Source organism: Gambusia affinis, linkage group LG09, assembly GCF_019740435.1.
Source record: "Gambusia affinis linkage group LG09, SWU_Gaff_1.0, whole genome shotgun sequence".
In the NCBI taxonomy this organism is placed as follows: domain Eukaryota; kingdom Metazoa; phylum Chordata; class Actinopteri; order Cyprinodontiformes; family Poeciliidae; genus Gambusia; species Gambusia affinis.
Window position 1 is genome coordinate 8,444,126 of NC_057876.1, and position 24,843 is coordinate 8,468,968.

At 39.6% G+C, this 24,843-nt stretch overlaps 1 protein-coding gene across 6 annotated transcripts in view; it reads left to right on the top strand.

Annotated features, from left to right (window-relative positions):
- gria3b (glutamate receptor, ionotropic, AMPA 3b) overlaps positions 1–24,843 on the top strand; it is a 99,847-nt gene that overhangs the window by 67,747 nt on the left and 7,257 nt on the right. For 3 of the 6 annotated variants that reach the window (XR_006371611.1, XM_044126664.1, XM_044126663.1), the window contains exons 6-14: positions 572–733; positions 1,440–1,607; positions 1,987–2,091; positions 5,637–5,735; positions 8,940–9,146; positions 11,168–11,541; positions 13,110–13,308; positions 22,364–22,611; positions 23,360–23,474. Coding sequence is in view for 4 of the 6 variants with exons in the window: in XM_044126664.1 (XP_043982599.1) it covers positions 572–733; positions 1,440–1,607; positions 1,987–2,091; positions 5,637–5,735; positions 8,940–9,146; positions 11,168–11,541; positions 13,110–13,308; positions 22,364–22,611; positions 23,360–23,474 (1,677 nt within the window). In the remaining 2 variants the exon portion in view is untranslated. Of the gene's footprint in view, positions 1–571; positions 734–1,439; positions 1,608–1,986; positions 2,092–5,636; positions 5,736–8,939; positions 9,147–9,235; positions 11,542–13,109; positions 13,309–22,363; positions 22,612–23,359 lie in introns of those variants that run through there. The other 3 variants (XR_006371610.1, XM_044126662.1, XM_044126665.1) reach the window with 3 other exon arrangements.

A 24,843-nucleotide genomic window follows, 5' to 3' on the forward strand; every position in this document is an offset into this window, starting at 1 on the left:
TAATTTCAGCTTGTTATTAGCAGGGGAGTTTTTATAAATTGAAGGCTTGCTCTCACTTGGTGCCCTTGGTGCTGTTTCTCTGGCTGTAAAAGATGTGATTATGCAGGAGGCAGACACATGTTCTCACACACCATGAGCTCCCAATGTTGGGCTTTAGAAAGAAAACATCAATTTTACCATGAAAAGAACTAACTTTCATGGTTCTCGGGTGAAGAAGGCGATTTAAAGGCAGTGCATTTAGACCCGTTGTACACAGGAAAGCAAACATGGCAGCCAGCTCAAATATTTTGTCTTACATGATGCAACACAGACTCTGAATGGCTGCCTTTATACGATGTTGAACAATTGATAAAGATACATTTTTGCCCAACATCCAAAGTCACAGTGCTTTCTCATATGGTGTATGTTTTTGAAGGTGTTTAAACATCCCAAGTGTTTAGTGTGTTTGAAACTCCGGTTCTTTTCTCCCCGTGATGTGGTTCATTGTTCGCGTAGATGTGAACACAACAATTACAGCAAGTTGCAAGAGTGTCATCATCACTGACGCATTTCACGCGTGTGTAATTTTTAGGGATTTTCGAATGTGAGTATGGGCAAAGTCATCGCCGGAGGAGCCAACATTTCAGGGTTTCAGATCGTCAACCCCGAGAACCCAATTGTGCAGCAGTTCAAACAGCGATGGGACCAGCTGGATGAAAGAGAATTCCCAGAAGCTCGCAACGCTCCTCTGAAGGTAGTCAGGCTTTTGCGGGATTTTATTACATTGTGCATGCAGAACACGCCAGTCGTTCCTTCTGAAGTAATCTCCATCAGCTGTTCCTCTCTCATCCTGTTTGCCTTTATCATTCTTTTGCCCTCTCGCCTACCCTCCCTCGCTCTTTGTGGCGTCTTTGCTTTGCATTTCTCAGAGCAATCAATATATTGATAGGCAGTGCAAGCCAAGGTTATATTGCAGCTTCAATTTACATCTAATTAAACAATGATCAAGGAAGAAATGGATTTGGAATGCCATTTAATTAGATTTTGCCATGGTATGGTGGTCAACAAACAAGTGGCTCAACCCCTCAGTGGCGAAAAGGTCAGGAGAAGTTGCAGGGTAAGTACGTGGGAGATAAAAATCAAACTTTTATCCTTTATTCACCACCTTTCTCCACAATAAAGTTTTGAATGAGGTCCTGACATTTAGATAAGTCCTTGATAGCTTAAGTTGTATTTAACCTACCAATAAGGTGTCAAAGTTTGCATTCACCCCAAACCACACAAACCTGACCGGCAGTCACCAAAGTGCTTTGAAGCACACAAATGGCCTCTTTTTCATCTGACTTTCCTCAATTTAACAGCCTCTCAAAGAATAAAAAGTCTTTTTGCTTTCACAGCACATTTTTTTTCTCTGCATCATATGTTCTCTTGTTTGTGTTTATCACTCTCTTTTTGGACAGTACACCTCTGCTCTGACCCACGACGCCATCCTAGTGATAGCCGAGGCATTCAGGTACCTGAGGCGCCAACGTGTAGACGTCTCTCGTCGAGGCAGCGCAGGAGACTGTCTGGCGAATCCCGCCGTACCCTGGAGCCAGGGCATAGACATCGAGAGAGCTCTGAAAACGGTAAGGAAGGAATATAGGAGGGAGTGGCAGGCTGAGAACAAACAGAAAAAAAAAAAAAACGGGGAGGCTGGGAGAAGTAGTGATGCAGGGTTAGCATGATAAAGATGGAAAGTGACAGAGAGAAGGGGAGAGAGTGCAGAGCTATTCTCCGCTCTCTGCCTCCAGATATCTCTGTGCAGAGCTCACTCAAATCCAGGCCCTCATTACCATAAAACTACATCTTTTATTAAAGCGTATCCAGTTCATCATTTGATTAACGGACTGAGTGCGCTCCAGTTGCGAAATGGACACGGGCACCTTAATGCATTGCCAGCTATATCCTCAAAGTGATGCAAGCCTCCCACTTTTCCCTAGCTCTAAGTGTCTGTTTTTCCATCAGGTCCAGCTGCAGGGGATGACCGGGAATATCCAGTTTGACAACTATGGCCGCAGGACCAATTACACAATAGAGATACATGAAATGAAAATGGATGGGCCAAAGAAGGTAAGACCTTTTGCAGCTGCTAGAGCTACTTGGGATCATTTCCCTTAGCCAACATTAAGGCTAAAAAGTTTAAGTTGGCTTGTATTTAGCAGCAAAACTGTACATGTTTGCATCCGCAGCACCTATTTAGAATATGAAAACTTTGTCAAACTGAAATGTTGCAATAATAATAAAGAAGGATTTTACACTCTATTAGAAATAATATATATATATATATATATATATATATAACAGAACATGGAGATACTTGTAGGCCTGTATTAGAAAATGCAATGTTCAAATGGTTTGTTTGTGCATTTTATCTAAAACCATTCACATGTGGCTTTAGATAAAAAGCTTTAAATCTTACTGTCACCTTAGTTGAGATTTACTGTTTAAAGTTCACGGACCATCAAAGGAAATTAAAAGTTTTGACCCCAAAAAAACTTTCCGATATCCATTATTTATTTGGAATATTTTGAGTTCTCAGTAATTGTGGTTCCAGGCATTTATTTCATAAAACATTTATTATTTTTCAATGTGGAATTAACAACATGAACTAAAATTAAATGTTTTTTTCCTTTTTTATTTTGTTGTTTTTATGCAACTGCACTAAATGACAAGCTTTATCTTAATGTATCTTTTTAAGGAGGTGCCACTAAGTAAGGGTATAGTTGTTGGCAAGGGACTATCGAAGGATATAGTTGTCAACAAACAAATACTCTTGTCACTTATCTTATCAATTTGTTTGGTTTTTTTTTTTTTATCTTTTCTTTGTTGCAATAAGATTATGATTTTGCAAAAAATGCCAAATTATTTCTAAAAAATAAAACAGATTAACCAGTTGATCAGTCAAGTTCTCCTTTCTCTGAAAAAGTTCACAAAACAGAGGACTAATTAACCTCAAATGGACTTTTCTGAAAGTAACGTACCAGACCACAATGAATGCAGGCGGTCATGCTTTAGTCATGCATAAAACTGTCGAAGGCTGACGATGTTGAAATCCGACTTTCTAAAGCATGATCTAAAACCTAAACTGTGATCTTACAAAGTTCTTTCAAGTCTTGGGGCTTCAAAAGTCAATTTCATTAGTAGCTGTGTGGATCGTAAGGGTAGAGTGAACAACAAAAAAATAATCCTGATTACTTTCTGAACCTCTGTTAGGTAGCAGCACTGATGAGGTAAAAGCAGGCATTAAAAGGTCCACAAATCACACCGAGCCTTCAATCTGACAGCTAAAACTGTGCTGTAAAAAAAAGGCATGGCGTTCCTGTTGCCGTGGGAGAGTGCGGATATGATTTTGGTTCTCTCCTGACAGTAATTACCATTCCAATAACCAATTACAGTAAAAGGTATCCAAGAATTCCTCTGGCTCCTCTTCAAAATGGTAATTGCCAGTGGAAGGTTCACATTATAACCAGAACCATATGATGACCTCTGGTTTTATTTCATAACCCTACTGAGATCCAAGAGGCAGCTGTGAATTTCTCCTTTGCCGGATAAGTGTAGGCTCAGTCTGATATGACGTGTGATTATGCTGCCTGCCTTGCAGGCGTCCAAAGCCCACACTTCAATTAGCTTTGCATAGCCCTCACCGACATCCCCGCACAGCCGAACAGAGGCAGAGAGAGCAGGGAGATGGATGGCGAGAGAGGGAGAAAGGAGGTCAGTGGGAGAACGTGGGGGAGGGAAGATCAGACAAGACGGGCAGCACTTTGTCAGGACCTGCAGCCTCAGCCACCCTGGTGACAGCTAGAGGATGAGGGTTCTTAGCTGTGACTGCCACGAGTGATGTATGAGCTGATATGTGTTGCACTTGCTTGGGGTGAGATCAGGACAGACTTTCTGGAGCTCCTCAAGCTCCAGCAGCTCCGTCCCACCAGCAACACCTCTGAAATATAACTGTCAGACAAATGGATGGGGTGGGGGGGAAAAAAGGAAGCATTTAAGAACTTTTTTTGATTGTTATTCTGGTGAAATGCACCAAATACATTCACAGCTGTAAGCTCAGTTTGGAGTTCAAGTCTTAGAAGTTTGTTGTTTTCTAGCACCTCCTCTTGGAGCTGAAAGTTAATGCACTGTTGTACACCTGTTTGTCGAAATCAGTGAAAGATCTGAGGAACAGAAAAATGCTCACCAGATGTGAAGGGGAAACTCCCAGCCAGCAACACTGCTGGCAACTACATATGCAACACGTTTCATCATGAGCCAAAGCAGCCATTATTTCAGATGCGCAAACAAACACTTGACAGTGATTTGCCTTAAACATCTGCACAGCAGAATACATCCAGGCTGCAACAGGCGAGCAAAAGAAACTGTGGAGCCCCTGGAATAGTGTCCTTAATTATTCACTGTACATGCAGTTAGCAGGCCTGCATATCAATAATTTACTATAAGAACCTGCAAAGCTGAAGGTGTAAAGGATATGCAAGGGATATTTCACAGGAGCTGCTTGGTTCCAGCACAACAACAAAACCAAAAAAATGAAATTTATAATCTTGATCTATATGTTGAATGCAGAAATATTAAGCCTTCACTGTGTTCTTGGACACATGTGGAGCTCTTGTTTGCCTGTTCTGAATTAGTAGTCCACTGGTTCGCTGCTATTTTAGTTGAACTTCAGGGTGGAAGCAGCATGCCTCAGGGATGTGTGCTGTTATTTAAATGAGTTTGCATCACTGCACAGTTCAAAATAATATATACCCCCTCTACAGCACCTTTTGAAGTAGTCATATCCCCTGAACCTTTTCAAATTTTGTCATCTCACAAAAAGCACATCAATATGTTATATTGGGACCTAATGTGATTGACAAATAAGACTCCTTTCATTGCAGTTACTGCGACAAATAGTTTTGAGTATCGGGTTTACACGTAGAGAATGAAGGTTTCTCCTGTTCTTTTTTGCATCATTGATCCATTGCGTTGGACTGTGGCAGTAGAAAAAGTTATGTTTTGGAATTTGGGAGCTCTAAAATGTCTTCAGCATCTCGAGCTTCATGTACCTTAGCTAGAAGGATACTCTGGTAAGACAGTGTGAACACACCAAATGTGACTGAAAATGGACCTTTATGGGAACAATATGTGTTCATTCCAAAGGGTCAGTGGCATGCTTGCACTCAAAAGTAGGCAAGCTCTAATTTTAGGACTATCAGTGATCAAACTTGGAAGAAGTTTGAACAGTTGAATCACTTCTAGTTTCTTTGTGTGCTATATTGCCGCTCCTGACATCTCTGGCACGATCTGACTAGTGATCTACCCTCGGAGTATCTTATTCTTAGCTTTTATATTAACTGTATTGAAACATCCGTGTTTGTAAGTCACCTGGGATAAAAATAAAAAAAAAAAAAAAACTAAAAACATCTTCCTAATACATAAACAAACTTTCCTGTACTTCCTTAGGAAAGGTATCTCCACAGCATAATACTACCTCCACCATGTTTCCCCATGTTTACAGTTTGGTTAGAGTGACATACAGACTTTGGGGAATTAATACTTTTTAAAGGTTCTCATTGGTGTTCTCAAGAGTGTATTGGAATGTATCGCTTACGGCTGATTTCTCTTTGCAGATTGGTTGCTGGAACGAGTACACAGGATTTGTAAATATTATGGATCCTCAGGTCAACATCTCAGAGGAAAACCGAACCATTGTGGTCACTACTATTATGGTACACTTTCCACGCAGTTTTAAGTGTTTCACGTATTCTGCCACTCGAGGTCATGGTGTTGATTCCAATGAGTGATACATTCTGTCCTGGACGGGTAGAACCACATCTTTTTTGTGTTGCTTTCCACCCACTCACTACATGTTGAAACAGTCGGCCCCAGATCAGCGAAAGAGGCGGTTTCGGGGACGGTGGGGGGTGGGGGGGAGTGTTTCAACTGTATCCGTGTGGGTGTCAAAGCATTTTGGTTTCCCATGTTTTAGTGGCCTGTCGTAGCAGTGACGTCACAATAAATGGTGTAAGTGATTATAGTTGACTCCATCAATTACAAAAAACAAAGCAAAACATAAAACGCATACGTAAGTAGACCCGTCTGTCCTTTTCAAGTAAATGTTCAATGACACTTGGGACAGACTGACTGCAGAATGACGAGAGAATGACACTGCAGTGGTTTCACAAGCTGGGCAAAGCAAAATTAACAGCATTGGAGAAGGATAAGTTGGTATGGCGGTTTTCCCTGTTATCACTTCTTCAATCTATTTTGTATTGCTCCTCCATTTGTTCTGTGTTGAAGTATGTTCTAACCCTAAGCACTTTAGTAAGCCACATTAAGGAAAATGGAGCACATTCTCAAGCTAATTTAATTCAACCAAATATGTCAGGCTTACTAGATGGCTCATATGTTAAACATTTTATTGCAACACAAAACAGTTTTGAAATGATGGGAGAAAAAGTTTCTGAAAAGCAGAAAAAAAAAAAAGAAATTATTTATATATATGAATGAGAATCACACAGAAGTGAGAGGAAACAACTGAACATCTCCAGAGAAGGAGGAACAGACTGCCTGAGTAGAAAGTACTCTGTGGATCCAGTGTGATGGGATACATTCAGCACAGAACAAACAAATCATTGCTCTCCCACTTGCACTCTAATTGTGTGTGGCTGTAATGACAATGCCGCCTCTCCTGAGCAGCCATGTTGTTCTGTAATGACGATGTGCTCAGTTAGAGGAAGGACGAGCTGCACAAGTCTTTTTAAAAATGGAGTGAAACAACTGGCACGCTCTCGGTCTTCTTTTAATTATTTTTGTTATAGCGAATTTTTATGTTGCTTGATTCTAAATGACAAATAGCAACCAGTTGATTTTTATTTTCAATCAATCAAACTTCAATCAAACTTTATTTGTATAGCACATTTCAGCAGCAAGGCATTTCAAAGTGCTTATTTATTTTATTAGCTTCTTTGTTTACTTATAATAGGATCATGGTTTATTATTAATCCATTAAGTGCTTTTTTAAATTTAATTATTTATTTTTTCCATTTATTGAATAAAACAAACTAACTGTGCAGTGTGCTTGCTGAGATAGCAGAGGCACTCTCTGATCCCTCTACTGTCACTGGCCTTTACTTGTGAAACCCATTCCCCACCCCTATTCTCATCCCCATTGTCCACTGAGCTGACCCATGCCTTGCCTACCAGTGACCCAACCTGATTATAAGAATAATATGGCTGGTAAAATTTACAAATGCATTTTTTATTTATTTTTTTTTACATATACAAAAAGTCACTGAGTTGGACTCACAGATTAAAATACAGTTTACTACAGATTGGTTTGGCTTGGTGTCTGCTGGCTGTCAAGGCTTGATAAGAGCAGCCGAACCATGTGATCATTCTGCTTTTATCACTGCAGATTTGTGCATTAGCAGGCCATCGTTTGTTTATGCACGACTGCATGGACATGTTTGTTGTTGCTAGTAATATATAGACTGTGTGTGTGATTGTGCTTGCTGTGCATCTGTGGTCACGTTTCAAGGAAAATGTTACAAGAACATAGAGCAATTTCCCATGAATTAAAACTTTGAAACATGCTATGGGTAGTTTCACACATGCCACGAGGTCAGGATCCGTTACTCCATGTTTGAGCACAGTAAGAACCAGTTGGTGACATTTTTCCACAAACAAAGTTGGGATTTCAAATAACGTGTTTTATACAACACCCAACACAACAGCTCTTAAGACAAAAAACAGAACAAAAATTGACAAGAACCTAAATATTTAAGACTAAAATATTTTTATTTTCATTATTATTTTGTCCTCCACATGATTCTTGGTCCCCCATCAATTATAGCAAAGATTGGCGCAGAGGTCACACTCAGCATATCTATGTGAAAATTTTGTAAATATATATTGTCTTAAGAACTCACTGGTATTAATACCAAAAGCTCTAAACTACAACTGTCGTTTTAGCATGATGATTTGAGGTTTGGGACATAGTGCATTATGCTGTTGGAAATAGCCATAGGAAAACTGGTACAATACAGATATAAGGAGATAAAAGTGGTCAGCCACAAAGATCAAATTGGGTGTGGCATTATAGATATCTCCTAAATCACTTTCAGTTTAACCGGTAATACAAGGCATCCATGCTTTCATGTTTTTTTTGTTTTTTTTTTACCAAATTGTATCCTTTAAATTTTACAGCTTCAATTGAAATGCATCGGACTTTGCCACATGTTACTGTGTCAGTCCTTTGAGGCTGTATTAACTGCAGCCGCAGTTTTCTGTTGTTAGCTGTCAGTGGTGACACAAGGTGTTTTTTCGTGTTGCTGTCACCAATCGTCTCCAAGATCGCAGATAGTTGCAACAAGTGGCTACTTGAGCTGTTGTTGCCTTTCTGTTATCTTGATCCAGTCTACCCATTCTCCTCTAATTTATGGCATCAGCCATTTCTGAATTACAGACCAGGCTATCGGGCACCAACACCAGACCATGTTCCTCATCTTTACCACGTCAAGATGCCTTAAATTTATGGAATTGCTGTGATGTAGTTAGCCAAATAGCTATTTGTATTGCCAAGCATTTGAACCTAATAAAGTGGCCACTGAGTGTGGATATAGTACTAGCATTTAGCATCCTAATTATGAGAACAACCTTAACCCTGAACAGCAGGGGAAGTTTGAGGAAAAAGATGGATTAAGAATTTCTCATGGATTATGGAGTTAGAGGTTAGGAGGTCAGGAATAAAGACAATTTCTAAATTAAACAGCTCCAAGGTCAAAAATACTTGTGCGCGTATCTTTTGTTTGCGTGTGTACGTGTTCGGTGTATGTGCATGTATTTGAACGCATGTTTGCATATTTCTGTATTTTTTTATATGTGTACAAGTGCATAGGAGTGAATAAACCAGCATATGTTTGAATCAACAGGAAGCTCCTTATGTGATGTACAAGAAAAAGTTTGCGGATCTGAAGGGGAATGACAGATATGAAGGCTACTGCGTCGATTTAGCATCTGAGATTGCCAAACATGTTGGAATTAAGTACAAACTGTCAATAGTAATGGACGGCAAGTATGGAGCCCGAGACCCTGAGACCAAGACGTGGAACGGGATGGTGGGTGAACTGGTCTATGGGGTGAGTACTGGGAGTCTCGATTCTGCTGATTACATGACAGTTTGCAAGGAACTTCAACATGAGAGGAGATCTCATTTTTCTGTCTTAAGGTGATCACCAAACCCGCAGTGAACTCATCAGCTCTTGCCCCAGTTCAAAGTCCCCTGATGTCCCTTGAAGCTCAGCTGTGAGTGAATTTGTCAAATGCAGCCTGAAGCATTGGGGAGTTGGTGATCATCTTGAGACGGAGAAAATGAAATCATTTCTCAGTGCTGTTCATTGCAATTAATCCTTCTTGCTTAGTTTAGAAACTGTCTCTCTCCCTCTCTCTCCCTCAGTCGAAACAGAGGTAGGTACATGAAAACAATGAGTCCATATGGCAAACACACTGTAATCACTTTGATGAATGAAAGATTGTATGTCTTTGAAGTGACTGTGTAATTATGTTCAATGTTTCACGTGTTTGATGAATTATGCCAGATTCACAGCTGAGTAATCTGCTTTAGAATCAACAGCTAAATGATGGTTTGCGGTTTGAAGCAACCAGATCCATATGGTGCTGCGCTTCACAACCTTTTGCATTAAGGACGGGGGTCACGGTGTGTTATACATCTGACGAGAGTCAGCATGGGCACTTGCAACACCTTGAGAATTTCCCAAATTATCCCCACCCCTACCAGTCACCTTTCTTTGAGGCCTCAATAGTTGAGCAGGGGCCAAATACAAAATGCATGAGAGTCAGACCTCCTCGCTTGTTCAATATCCTTACTATCAGCTGGAGAGATTGCAGTTTCATGTGCCAAATTATCTTTCAAATAGGAAAAGTCCACTCCCTGCAGATGAAAGTGCTGGGAAACTGATTCCAAACACATTGCAGTCAAGTCTTTCCAGCCCTGCGCCTTTACGGCAGGTGGGCTGGGTCTAATAGTTTTGTACATTCTGACCTTTTGACCAGTAAATGAATTTGATTTTAGTTGTCTTTAAAAGGTTAGGCCCAAGGCTCCTCTTTATTGTTTTGTTTGCCTGGCCGTTGATTGAACACAGCACAGGAATTAAACGGTTATAGCCCACGTTCTCAGTGTTGCGTTGACAGGGTAACGAAAACAGTCGTGTTTATTGGCTCTATTTGTGTCGCTCCTTGCTCCGACCTCATAAAAAGCAAACACTCTCCGCCTTGTGCTCCTTCAATTCGATGTTTTCTCATTTTTTGACATGAAAAGGCAAACGCAGCACAATGTAACAATGGATGCTATTGTCTTTTCCCACACTTGCTTCTTTGAAGAAGAGCATTATTTAATTAATCACACACACACACAGTATGCACTAACATTGTCTGACATGATTAATTATTTTCTTCTGCTTTTACAGAGAAAGCTGTTGTGATTTCTGAAAAAATGGGCAGCACCACCTTCATTGGATTTGTTTTGATAGCATAATGTGATTGAAGTAGCAGAGCAAAGGGAGAAGGAGATAAAGAGAAACAGCTTGGAGAAAAAAAAATACAGCGCCAGAATAAGCTATGTTTGGGAAACCAAGTGTAAGACACTGCCAGTGTTTTCAGATGTCTATGTGCAGCAATGTTTTTGTGTTCTGCCGATAAAAATGTCTAATTAAACACTTGCACAATTTCTTTCTGTCCTACTTACATGCAAAAAATTAATTTGGTGTTTTGTTTCTATATATCTGAAATTTTTCTTCCACTTTCTGCCTCATTTAGTCAAACATTGCTCAAATACCCGTCTGTCTCAATGGATCTTTTCCAAGGTGCCTCTCTCTGAGCTTTTTCTCTTTTCTACCTCTAAATAGAACAATATTTCTGTGTAAGTTTTTGCTTCTCATCTTAGACCTTGCCTACATTTCCAGCAACGTTTTTTTTGCTTTCCTATGTGATTCACCTTTTCTCTTTTTTTACAGCTCTCGTTAAAACTGGATTTTTTTTCTTAAAAGTCATATGTAAACTAAGATTTTAAACAGCTGCAGTCGTTCACACATACAATGACCTATTTCCCTAACATGTTCCCTGTGCATGTCCCTATTTCCAGAGGGCAGATATAGCCGTTGCGCCTCTCACCATTACTCTGGTTCGAGAGGAGGTGATAGACTTTTCCAAGCCCTTTATGAGCTTGGGCATCTCCATTATGATAAAGAAGCCACAAAAATCCAAGCCTGGCGTTTTCTCCTTCCTGGACCCACTGGCCTATGAGATCTGGATGTGTATAGTGTTTGCCTACATTGGTGTGAGCGTGGTACTGTTCCTGGTCAGTCGGTTCAGCCCGTATGAGTGGAACCTTGAGGAACAGGATGAGACCAAAGACCCCCAGACTGCCCCCGATCCTCCCAATGACTTTGGCATCTTCAACTCTCTGTGGTTCTCACTGGGCGCCTTCATGCAGCAGGGCTGCGACATCTCGCCAAGGTGGGTGAACTTCAGTAGACGCCTAGTTAAGGAATAGAGTGCAAATAAAAGTGTAATTTTATCTGGATTGTGGTCAGAGGTTTGCATGCATAGCACAAATGTTGTACGAGCAACATTTGTTGCTGGCAGAAGAAAAAAATAAACTAAATGTTTTTTGAACCGCCCACACCAGTATCAAAGTTTCTATCATCTAGCCTTTAATTAATTGGGAGATTTAATTATTTAGAGATGGTCCTCCTTTATTATTATTCCATTCACTTTATTTGAAACACTAGTGCCACTCACAGGGAAACAGTCCCTCTGCTTGACACCTCCATGACAAATGGTAAAATGTTCCTACATTTGGGAAATTCTCTTCAACTCCTCCAAACCTTCTTCACCTCTTTCGGTAAAGTGTTTGCTTTCTCCGTTTGTTTGGAGTGCGGTCAACCTGACACTACCATTTTTTTTGTTCTGCACACCGAGGTAGTAACTGCTCTGAATTGGCCATCTTACAATATGCAAGTATTAGTCTTCCCCGCCAGTGCAATGTAGTGTTTGCAGCTGTCTGTGGGATTTAAAGTGTAATCAAACTGGAAAGCATAGCTAGGCACCGTGTCAATACAGACGCTGGACGATTCATTGTGAAGTGTGCCAAAACGAAAGAGATCACTGGACTTTAGCCAAGGGTAGTTCCTTTATAAGTGGTGTCACCTGAAAAAAAAGAGAACACTAAAAAGGTGCTCCGCACCATTGACATGTTTTACCCTCTATAATGGGGGACGTCTGATGTATTTTATGTGAGATGCTCCATATAAACTCAATCCACCTCACCTTTTGTTTTTTCAAACCCAGCTTGAGTTTTGAGAACTTGGGATTTATGGTTGGCTACATCCAAGTAGCTTCTCTCCAACCTAAGACAGCCTCACTTAATATTAGTGAGGGTATATGCATGTATTTAAGTGCATGTTTAAGTTTAGCCCCATGTTGATATGAAAAAGTTTCAAAAATTAGTCCTTCCAGTTCTTGTTTTAAATTTTTACACATCTTGTGTTTTTATTAGCGGTAAGCCAGGAATCATCATAACTAAGAAAAAAAGCTTCAAAACATCTGTGTGTAATGGTGCACTGAATTTCTGAAATACATGGATTTTTCATTAATATTCAAGTCTATCGACTATGAGTGTAACTGACATTTATGCTAATGGTAATATATATATATATATATATATATATATATATATATATATATATATATATAGAACTTCTGACAAAAATTCAAAATTCTGCATGTTTTTCCTAATTGCACACTGTCTCACACTTTGCTACTTGAAGCTCTGGAGTAATCTTTGGCACATACTTGAGAGCCAAAAACATTCAAAGATGTTTTACTATTTTCTGTGGAAGTGTGCTTTTCTAACTCCCTAATGCGTTTTCATCTGAGTTTTACGAGTTACCAGGAAATTCTAATGACTGATCCAATCATCTATACACTGAACACAACTGGTAGATGTTAGCAGCTCGACAGGCACCACATGTCGCTCTAATTGCATTTTTCGTTTCCCCCGTCATACACCGTCCCTCTGTCAGGTCTCTTTCAGGGCGCATCGTTGGTGGCGTTTGGTGGTTCTTCACCCTCATCATCATCTCCTCCTACACTGCCAACCTGGCTGCCTTCTTGACAGTGGAGAGAATGGTGTCACCTATAGAGAGTGCAGAGGATCTAGCAAAGCAGACAGAGATTGCGTACGGCACTCTGGACTCAGGCTCCACAAAAGAGTTTTTCAGGGTGAGTGGAGTAAGAAAACAGGTTTTACGCAATGCACCAGCTGACTCGATGCTGCATTTTCTATCAGCTGGAAGTGGTAAATCATGTAGAGCCCTAAATATTAAATCATAAACCTTCTCTATGTCCTTGATTGACAACTCTTCGCAGATCTTCCTTTGTGTGCTTTCAGAGAAGAACCCTTCACCTGTGAAAAACTCACCCAAATAAGTCATGTTGACGAAGTATCAATTCTTGAACTCATTGGACAGGAATGTCAAATTTATGCAGCATGCGCTGCACTGCGCAACCTTGAGGCCTTCCGAGGCTGTCAGCAGAAAGCATGATAACAACACTGAGGGCTCAGAGGTGATAAAAACAGGAGGCTAATCAAAGCACCCACATAAGACTCAAACTCTGAAGGGTCAGTCCATGAGTTATAATTAGCAAGGTAGCCGTGGTTGGCAAATTAGGTGTGATGAGGAAGAGCCCCCGCAGGTCAAGCAGAGCAGTCGAAAAGACATTTCAGAAGGAATCAGCAATATGTCTGCCGGCGTGAGAGACTAGCTCAGCAATTAAGTTATAAATTACTTACAATCTGAGGTGTGAGTATTTGAGTCTCTTAGAACTAATTACATGCTCACTGTGCAAGAGCTAAGCAGAGCTACGTGTTGTCTGGACGATCAATCTTTTGCTTGGACGTGTTTGCTCATGGCGTGTTCACAATAGCATTCCTGAAAACAAATTCATGAAACGTTGCTCTAACTGTGGTGACAAAAAGGCATTATGACAGCCTTTTATCTTGTGCTCCCTCATTACTCATCACCAGGAGAGAAATATTACATATGTTTACCAGCTGCACATTGTTTTTAGAGAAAGTCTGAGTCAAATTTTGAATCACGACCATAAAATCCACAAATAAATCCATGTTCTTTCAGTCAATGAAGAATGAGGATCTGCAGGGCTTTATATTTAAAATTCTTTGGATTAAAGTCTGTAACCCCTCATGAGCAAGGCATAAAAGATTGAATTCAGTGCAGATAACGCTTTGTATTTAAGAAAACATATTAGGACAGACAGTAAATTTATTCTTCACAGAATATCTGACAAAACTTGTCACTGATTTGCTTTTTATCAAAAAATCCTGCAGAGGTGTAAGCCTGAACGGCGCACAGTAGCAGCAATTGAGGATGGAAACTCCCTGAAAGGGATGCTGTGTCACACAGCAAGGCGAGATGTGGCTGGGGAGTCCCATTCTTCTGTATTCTGTCTAACGAGTGGCCTAGTTATACATCCCCAAATCTTCAAATAGGAAATGACATGTGTGAAGTTCTATTCCAGGGGACTTTTTAATTAAAGCTGCAGAAGGCTGACAAGGAAAAAAACTCAGATTAATAGAAGTTCAGGTTCTGTTTCAGATCTGTTTCTTCAGAAAATACATTCGGTGCTAATTAGACCCATACGCCATCAGCCAGCTGGAAATTTTAAATCAAGCCCACTTTTTCAAATCAGACACACGTCGTCACGTCTGACACCACTGGCCTCCAATTGTTTATGCTTTCACCTGGTTTATTTTCCAAAGCTCTCTTGACACGTAAAACAACTTATATGATCTAAAGAATTTGCTTTCAGTGGCACAAAAAAAAAAAAAAAAACGACATGGAGGTATGAATATTGCATGAGTTCAACAAGATTTTGGTCACGTTTTTCTTCTCTTCTTCCTGGTTGAAGTTGAAAGCACTTTTTAGCTCCAGTCAAATTGACTATTTGTAAAAGTATTTTCTACCTGACTAGAACCGTAACACTCCTTGCAGTCAGTGCCATCATCTGGGAATGTTTTTGATGTTTTTACAAACTCCGGGTGTTGTTGCAGATATTCCAGAAAGTCCAAATTCCAATGATCCCCACCCAGTAGGACAGCTGGCCTGGGAGCCCATTGATGTGCCCAGTGGAAGCCTCCATAACTCTAGGCATTTGGCAGTGGCTATCTAATAGCTCTTGGCTCCTTTCCTCCAGACTACCATGCTTCCCTGGAAGCATTTCTCTCCCCAGTCGTTAGCCTGTCTGTTGTTTTACCTTGAGATGGTCACTTTACTTGAGCGCTACAGCTGCACTGCAATGCATAAATTGATTTAAGTTTGTCAATTAGTGTTTTCAGCGATTTGAAATCAATGGGGAGGCACGCCATTGATTCTATATTTACCCTCCTTATCAGGTACAAATGGGAAAAGTGTATATATATATATATATCTGTGACACAATTATTGGCATCCCTGTGGTTGAAGCTTTGTGCAGCCCCGTTTTGCCAGTAGAGAAGTAATTTCCCTGCGTAGAGAGAGAGCTTTCATTGATACGCCTTTTCCCAGTGCCGTTTTATGCACTCATCTGTTCAGATCACCCCAATAATTTAAGACATTATCGTTTCACAGTTACATGTGAAATGACAATCATATTAATGTTGATCTGACCACATGATTTAAAGTTTGTCTTGGAAAAAGCAAGGTAAAAAAAACCCAATGACGTGTTGTCAGATTTTGAGCAGTCAGTCAAGAATTTATTTACAGTCTCTTTGCATTTTAAGTAGTTCATGATCTCATGCACTCAGGCTATGTAATCTAAGACTTCAGATCATAACACAGACCCCAGCATCACAAATCCTCCACTATAGTCAACAGTGGGCATGAGGTGCTTTTCCCATGTACATATTCTTTGTATTTTGCCAAACTGACTTGGAGTGTTTGGTATCTAAAGCTCTATTTCAGCCTCATGAGAGTAAAGCCTACAGCTGCAGACTCCAAACATTGACATTTGTGGAATAATATTTTTTCTGGCATTCCTGAGATGTAGTTGTCATCTAAAAATTGTTGTGGAGTCATTGTGACCATTATTGCAGCTTATAATAGTGAACTATTCCTTCCATGTAACTTCAGTGTAACCATTGTGTGTGAATGACTGAATACAGGGTAAAGTGCTGTGGGCTCCAGCTAAAGTACCAAGAGTTTAGCAAACTTAACATATTTTCATATGTGATCGTAAGAAGGATTTTTTTTTATTATTCAGGCATGTCTGTCAGACAACTTGTTTGCTTGTCCATTACTCTGTTCTTGACTGTTTATGGTTGCAGATTAATGTGGCTGAAAAAAATTGACCTCTGTGTCCCCTCATAATTACACCGCAGGGAAACAGAAAATAACGCATGACTAATCCTAAACACTATGATAAACTTCCTGTACACTAAAGTCGTACAGCATGAATCATAATTTGAATTTCTCAAATGTTTTTCACCTAACATTGTGTTCCTGCAACAAAAGGTCAATTTATTTTAAGGGTTTTTACACATTCTTACTGGGAGAGTCAATAAACTCCATCCAAATGGCTCACTGCATTTCTGAAATGCACAATACTGTGAAGACTGGATCAGACAACCTGTGACGATAAAAACGAGTTGACTTGGTTGTTTAATTACCTGTAAAGACATGGGTTAGATGATCAAATGCAATTCCAGTGTCCCTTTATGCACCTCATTTAGTAACAAAAGATGAAAGAATTATAACTGGATGGGAAATAAGGGGGGCTTTGTTTGCAGCTCCCCTCAACAGATTGCCTATTAACCAAAGCTTCAATGACAAACTATCATGCATCTTAGTGATCTGCAGGTGTGCTGGAGATTAGGGGACACAACAGCGAGGGTGCAGGCACCAATACGTTCTGCAAAGCCTGAAAATCAATTTCACGTCTCAGCTATTGTAGTACACACTGTTGTCTCAGGATGGTCTGATACAATGTTTAATAAGCAGCTCTTTATGCTTAGCAGACCTGCGTTAGAGCAGGGTTGCATGGCGAAGAGACAGCAAGGCTATTTTGTATAAGCAAACCCTTATTTGCCCTGGCATCATATACAGCACAACTCCCAGAACTCTTGTCACTTTGTGTTTTAGAATAGCGTTAAGTAAAGGGGAGGTTCTCACAGAGATCAGAGGCTGTTTGCATGAAATAGAAACCCAACAAACGGGCGTGCTGCAAGATAGGCATAACCTCTGAGGAAAAGTACAGTCCTCCGAGGATTTGCCGAAGTTAAGATGAGCAGCAGCGGGCTCCGTAGAGGAGCTATTGGAGTCCAGCACCGAGCATCAAAGACGAGTAATTGGTATTCAGGGCGAAGCATGTGGCACTTCAGTGACAAAATACACCCTCAGAGCCTCAACTTTCATCTCTTCCTACTTGAGATACAGGTAGTCCTGGTGTACAGGATATTGAAGGGAAGCGGCGATGTCGATGAACAAAATGGAAGGGAAGTTGAGTTGAATGAAATGTAGCAGAGGTGCTCGGCGATGGCCTTTAAATGCACAAGCAGTGGAGCATACGTGGGGGAAGCTGTAATGAAAGTGGTCCTGCAGTGCCAGAGGGAGAATAAAAAACAGGCTGCAGTTCGGAGGCCAGTGGGCAGAGGACTGGAAATGCTGCATAACTCAAAATCGATATAGATTAAGTGGTTATTTAAAACGGAGAGGTCAATTTATTTGACTTTGGAGTTTAATCACTTGTCTCTTTAGAGACGGTTTAATGACATGATTGGAGATTCTAAAAGAAAAAGAAATGCATCTGTCTCTGCTGAATTTGACAATGATCCTTTAAAATACAGAACTGCAGCAGCAGTCCTCTTTCCTGTCTTTCTGTCCTTTTCTGTCAGAAAAGTCGAGATAATTCAAAGGACTTCATTCAGACGTGTAAGCACTTTCTATAAAGACCTTAAATATATGTCTGCAGAGTAACCTTTTAAAGTACAGGAGGACAATACTCAACTCCTTATGCAGTTCTGAGCAGTGGCTAAAAACTAGAACCTTTATTCCATATAAAAAATGATAAAATAATAACATTTCTATTTCTAATGTTACCATAACCTTACTTTAAAAAATCCTGAACTATCCCTTTAACAAGCCTCTGTAATACTGTATCTAGACTTCATTTGCATTCAGGAGTGTGGCCCACGTATTTATTATATCTCATGTTTAGCACTTATCCAATCTTAGAGAGTTTACAGTATCAGATATTTGTAAAAACAAAGCTAATAAGGATCACTGCTTCCACCACAAGTCTGCCTTTTCCAGAGGCAAGTGATGTCTGTTTTCTCGTCTCAGGTCAGAGGCTTTGAAAACATTACATCGCAAGACGGCAGGAAGCTCATTGTTTCTGTTTGATTTGCTGGTTGAACACCTACACAGATGATGTAACCGTGTCGCTGAGGTAGGAGGACTGGCTATTTAGGTACTGTGTTGCAAAGCCAGCAACACAGTGATTGCTTCAGAATGACTTTTAGAGACACAGAGAAGAGGAGAATAATGCTCATGCAAGTAGCACAGCTTGGAATCATGTCTTTTTTTCTTTTTTTTTTTTAAATATAAAATTACATTTTAAGTGGCGTACAGAATTATGACGCAGACCATACATTAACAAGATCATTGTATGATGTATAGAATGGCTGCGCATATAAAACCCTGTTTCCAACAGCATTTAATAGCTCCTTAAATCGTCTCTTAATTGCTTATGGACTTTGGTAATTGCTCCCTAATTGAATTTCTCATGCCCACCAAAGAACATGAATGATAACGTTTAAAAAGAGATGAGTGATGTTTGTTCGTATTAGTCAGCTCTAAATGTGAATGTGTTTGCGAGGCTGTCTGTGTGCACATTAATGTGCCAGCAGTCAATAATCAAATAGTTCTCTTTCCCTGCTGAGCTCTCTCCTCGAATCTCGTTTTCTCTTCCCGTTTCTCTGCTGGAAGCATCTCAGCTGGGATTTTTAGTTCCAGTGAATCGGCCTATTTGGGTTTCAGTCGTACTTTGCAAAACCTCTCTGATATTGATAAATTGACTTCATAAGGCACCGCAGCACATTCTGTCGTCATTGATCAAGGTTGAGATCTATTCTTTCCCCGATGCACAAGGAGCTTTCCCACCGCTGAGAGGATGAGCCTCATGTCTTCTGGGAAATGCCCTCCATACGATTCTTATTTTCATGCTGTCACACTCTAAATTATAACTGTTGAGCAGAAAAAAAATAAAATAAAAATATCAGCTCTCACTGAGTGCCGCTCCCCTTGTTTGTTTTGTTGGTATTAAACTGATATAACCCAAGCACCGGGTTTTGTTCATTTCAACGGGGGAACATTCATCAAACAGATTTTTATATTTGTGTAGTGTCGCTGCCTCATCTTAGCCTCACCCATGGCCCGATGTGCAGCGACAGATGTCTCCAAACAAACTATATGATTACATAAAGCCAGAAAAGCACTTTCATTCGGTCAAGGTTAATGCTTTTGTTTAATAATGGGAATGCATTAGAGATGGATACGCTACCATTAGGCAGACTCCTACTAATTCAAGGCACAGATCCCTCTATAGTAATCAGCATATTTGCACAGGAAGAGCAATGCAGTTGATGATCTGCTGTCATGTTTTTTTGTTGTTGTTTTTTTTTAAAAAAAAAAGCATTGAGTTTTGCCTATTTTATAACATTTCTAGGAAAAGGAGAATAATATTACCAAGTTCTTAAACTAATATAATAAAGCATATTCTAAAATATGCTTATTCTGTAACAAGAATAGGCTGCAAGTAGCTTATTCTTGATTTTATTTTTCCCCTGTAGCTAATTGTACAATCCAGTCAGAAGGCTGATAATCAGATAAACCAAAGCATTGGTCCATAAACCAATTTCTCAGTTCATGGATCAAGTCATTACTATAATTTAATCATTACTTAATAGGACTATATAATCAATATTTCATTGTTTTAGAGGATATTCAAAATATAATTTAAATAATTATAATGAATTGACTAACTCTTAAAAAAATGGCTTGTGGCTGAAGGAAAAATGGTAAATGATTCCTTCAGATGCATGAAAACGTGAGTAACACTCACAGTAGGAAAAATATGGCCGGGGAGAAAAGTTAACTTTAAGTAAATTACACACAAATAAATAATAAAAACATAATCGTCTTAAGATGGCCAACTTAAAAAGAATTACACTTTGTTTGATTCAGATCTTTGACGTCACTCGAGGCAGTAAGAATTGGCTTTAGACGTCTACAATTGACAGCTGTGAGGTTTGCAGTTTATCAGCTGGCATTAGTAAATACTACAGAAAAGCAGCTTTTGACAGATTCCAGTGTAGCTTCAGAAGCCTTTTCATCTCGCCTGTTAGATTTTACCCCGGGTGAATCCAACTCAGATGAAGAAGAATATAATAAATACCAGTCAGAGCAAGAGTTCAAGATGCATGGGTTTCAGCAAACAGCAAGCCATGATGTATGCTATTGACAGCTGACGCCACAGCAACCTGGGATGAAGACAGTCGTTGTGTCAAAGCTTTCTGGACCGAGTGTTACAGATTTGAACCTCTGAGTTATAAAAGCAAATCTATACATTTCTATTTCAGTGTGGTTGATTCACGTTAATGTCATACCTTGTTCGCATAGCATCAAGTAGCCACCTAGAGTATTCAGTAGTGGACTACGTACAGATTCAGTGTAGTACACAGAAGGGACAAAATCACTTACCAGTATAGTCTGTGATGTGACTGTATTTATTTACTTTTTTTAATTTACATTTTGCCTACTAATATTGGCTAGAATAACAGCACTGATCCTCATTCAGTTAATACCATCTAGGCTCAAAACGATCTTGTGCTACTTTTATTGTCACCAGTCTGCATAAATCCTTACCATGTTTAGACAGTCCAACCACACTGAGTGAGTAAGTAAGCACTGCTGAAGTAACAATTTTATTAAAAAGATGTATAAGATGAAAAGAATAAAAAAACATTGAAAACTTACAAATCATAAAACCATAACATTACAGTAGGGGAAATAATAACAAAAAATGGCATGTTGGTTTATATGTGACATAATATTGTTTGTATGTTAGAAACAATTCAACAACCGCAAGAAATCTTGTCAAATGAGACAAAATGGTTGTGTTAATTAGAAAACTTTTTTTTAAAAAACAGTTAAATCAACCTACTGAAGGCAAACAAGTTCAGTAAATTCTGATCAATGGAGTTGATCCGGTGCAGATTCATGTTGTAAAACTAAATGAATAATAAAAAAATAAAAATAAAAAATCATTGTTTTCTGTTTCATTCAACAATTTATTTTTAAGTGTTAATAATTATAATAAAATAAATAATTCTACTGCTCTGAAACTAGTAAAGAACGCATCCACAAAAGCATATTTCTAGTTAATTTTCATTTTATTTTGCTGCATTCAAACAACTTCTTTACTTTGTGTCTGCATGGGATAGTTTTTGAACCACAGCTCATCTCTGCGTGGACGACGATCACAACAAGATGTGTGACATGGCTGTGCCAAAGTCAGTCCAGCAGCACTGAATATTTTAATTGATGCTTATTATAGATAGCGTCCAACTCTCCCCGATTTCACAGTCTCACTAAGCCTGACCTGCGGCGCTGGAGAAGCACTCGTCTCTGTCACTTTGTCACGGGCGCTTTGTTGTTCACTTCCCCAGCTTCCCCAGCCTGCGACGCCTCTGAGTCACACTCAACATATTTCATTAACCATGTTGCTGTGCGAGTGTAATAAGCTCTACAAGTTGAAGATGAACTATAGACAAAACCTTATTTCACTCACGGAGGCTGAATATCCATCAAGGATATTATGCTGAAATTGTGCATGTTTTTAAATAAAAAAGATCATTACTTGCTGTTTACTGCCTGTTGAATTATTTATTATAGTATTTTTAGAACCAGGTAATACTTTTCAGGGGAAGGATGTTGATGTGTGATGCTCATATACATGCAGGGACTTTGGGATGTTAAATATTTTCGGTGCGTTTGATGGGTTTTGCACATTTTTGTACCTCACGATCATCTAACCGTTCATCATGGTCGTATTTTCTGGAAGTATTCAAAGATATCGCACAAGCTTTCCTAGATGTCTATGACTACTTCGCAGCGCCTCTTTAAACCAAGTGATCACTAAGCACAAAAATCCAGCAAAATCCATCCCGAAGATGCGAGTTGTTGAGGCTTCTGAAGTCTTTCTCCTTTTCTCCTCCGCACAGCGATCCAAAATAGCGGTGTACGAGAAGATGTGGTCTTACATGAAATCCGCAGAGCCCAATGTGTTTGTTAAGACCACGCCAGACGGCGTCGCCCGAGTGCGAAAGTCAAAGGGCAAGTTTGCCTTTCTCCTTGAGTCCACGATGAACGAGTACATCGAGCAGCGGAAGCCGTGCGACACCATGAAAGTGGGAGGGAACCTCGACTCCAAAGGCTACGGTGTGGCGACGCCCAAAGGCTCAGCATTAAGGTGGGTGGAATATTGTAACAATATCCCCCATGTTGTTATAGTATTCCACCTACCCTGATGTCCCCCTGTTGTCATTCTCTTCTCTTCTTGTTTTGTATGGAAGCAGAGGTAATGTCTGTAGAAATGCCTTTAACTGTACTTGGATTCAAAGGTTATTTGATGTTTTTTTCTGCATAGAATTGCTGTTTTTTGTTAGAAAAAATCCAATCTAATCCAGATGAAAAGGTAAACGTTGACAATCATTTCAGATTTATGTCTTTCTTACTGCTGTCTTTTTTCTCTCCTTCGATCTCTCCTTCTGTCCCGTGTGCTGTCCTACCTGACTGTTGTGTTGTCACTTTTAATTTAACAGTTCGATGGTTTTTCAATTTAGCCTTTAAAAGCTGCGCTGTCACTTGTGACGAATGTTAATTGCATGATGTTTGTTGTTGTTACTTTTTCTTCTCAATGACAAGTGTCCCCATCCCGCACACTTCAGTTCTAAACTACGTAATCCTTCATGCCACCGTTTTCCAAGATTTAACACTGTATCTGACTTTTTTATCTCTCCATACTCTTTAAATTCTTAAACAATTTGTCCTTTTCCTAGACCATTCTGATTAACAGTAGTCTGTGCGTAAGCCCCTTCTTTGACACTGGTAGTTTCTCTACCATTGCTTCCTAATATGACTTATTATCATTATCACTTTGCATTAGATTTCTCACGGACCTGTGCATTTTCTTACAAGTTATGTTTTATCGTTTCAAGAAATGCTGTTAACCTGGCAGTTTTAAAACTGAATGAGCAAGGCCTCTTGGACAAATTGAAAAACAAATGGTGGTACGACAAGGGAGAGTGCGGCAGCGGGGGAGGTGACTCCAAGGTCAGCCTCGATGTCACCACAATCGGGTACCATAGTTCAGAGTAATCGGCAAAGCTGTTAGCAAAGAACGCAACCGAAATCTGTCCTGATCCAGACCAAACCAACCAACCTGCTGCACTGAGGCAGATGATAAAAGTGTTAGGCTCACCAGATGGTGTAATGGCTTGTTTGGAAGCTAAGGAGCTTTTGCCTTAACTAGCTGAAAAACATCACTTGTAGAGTTAAAAGTCTGAGAAGTACCCGGCCTCTGAGGCTTCTGGAGGTGAATGTGGCTGCTCTATAGCTGTGAAAGGATTAAATGTGTTCATTCACCCTGATGTAAAGGGCAATTCAATCAATATTAGGGAGTAATAGAGATGCATTCATCAGAATTTTCTGGCCAATTTATGTTCTGTAGTTTTTGTAAAGCTTTGGCATGTCAATAACCTGATTCTGGTTTTTCGTTAAGAAGTGCATTGTTAGAACTGCAATATAAGAGTAGGATTGCGAATAATAATTTCAAAATCGGCTTTATTATTTTCAAAGACAGATTAATTACAGGGCTGACATTTTAACTTGTCTTTAGCATTCTCTGTTCGCAATTTACTCGGTTAGTGTAGTTAATATTACAAAAAATTGCACTCTGTGTACTAAAATTAAAATGTATTAATCTGAAATTTATTCAACTACTAAACTTTTTGAAATCCAAAGTGTCCCATCAAACAGTTCTTGAAAGCTAAAAAGGATAAAACTGACCAAATTTACTGTAGCTTGTTCAATTTTCCTGCGCTTTCACACATCCTACAACAACCTGCAACTATTGAAAATAGCTACTTTCAGGCTTCAGTCAGTAACAGTATTCCACACCAAAGAGTGTTGTCAGTGAACACACCATACACACACAAATGTTTGGTGTTTTCACTGATTGGGTAAAAGATAACTGTTTGTGTTTTGGGCATAGGTTCAACTTATTTTGATCACCATCTGATTTCACAGTGCGCAGTAAGTTATAATAGCGGATAAAGTCACATTTACTTATAGAAAAGAGCTCGTCAACAATACTACTTCATAAAAGTCAACATAAGTGCAGTTTTGGAGATTTGGTGAAAGCAGCTTTGCTGTACTTAGGTACACAGCTGCTTCATATTAGCAGCTCAGGTTAAGAGGAGCCAGTTTTTCTCAAATGGAAAATGGCTGCCAGACAGGCAGATCATAAAGCGAGGGGAACAGCGGTGTCTTGAGGGGACTAAGCATTACAGGCAAACGTGAGAACTCTAATTAAAGGCAACACTTTTTTTATTGTTTGCTTTTTGTTTGTTTTTTTAATGAAAGCTACCTGTGGTTTGAATCCCTTCCAACTGTGACCCCTCAGACCACCAGATCTCCCCAA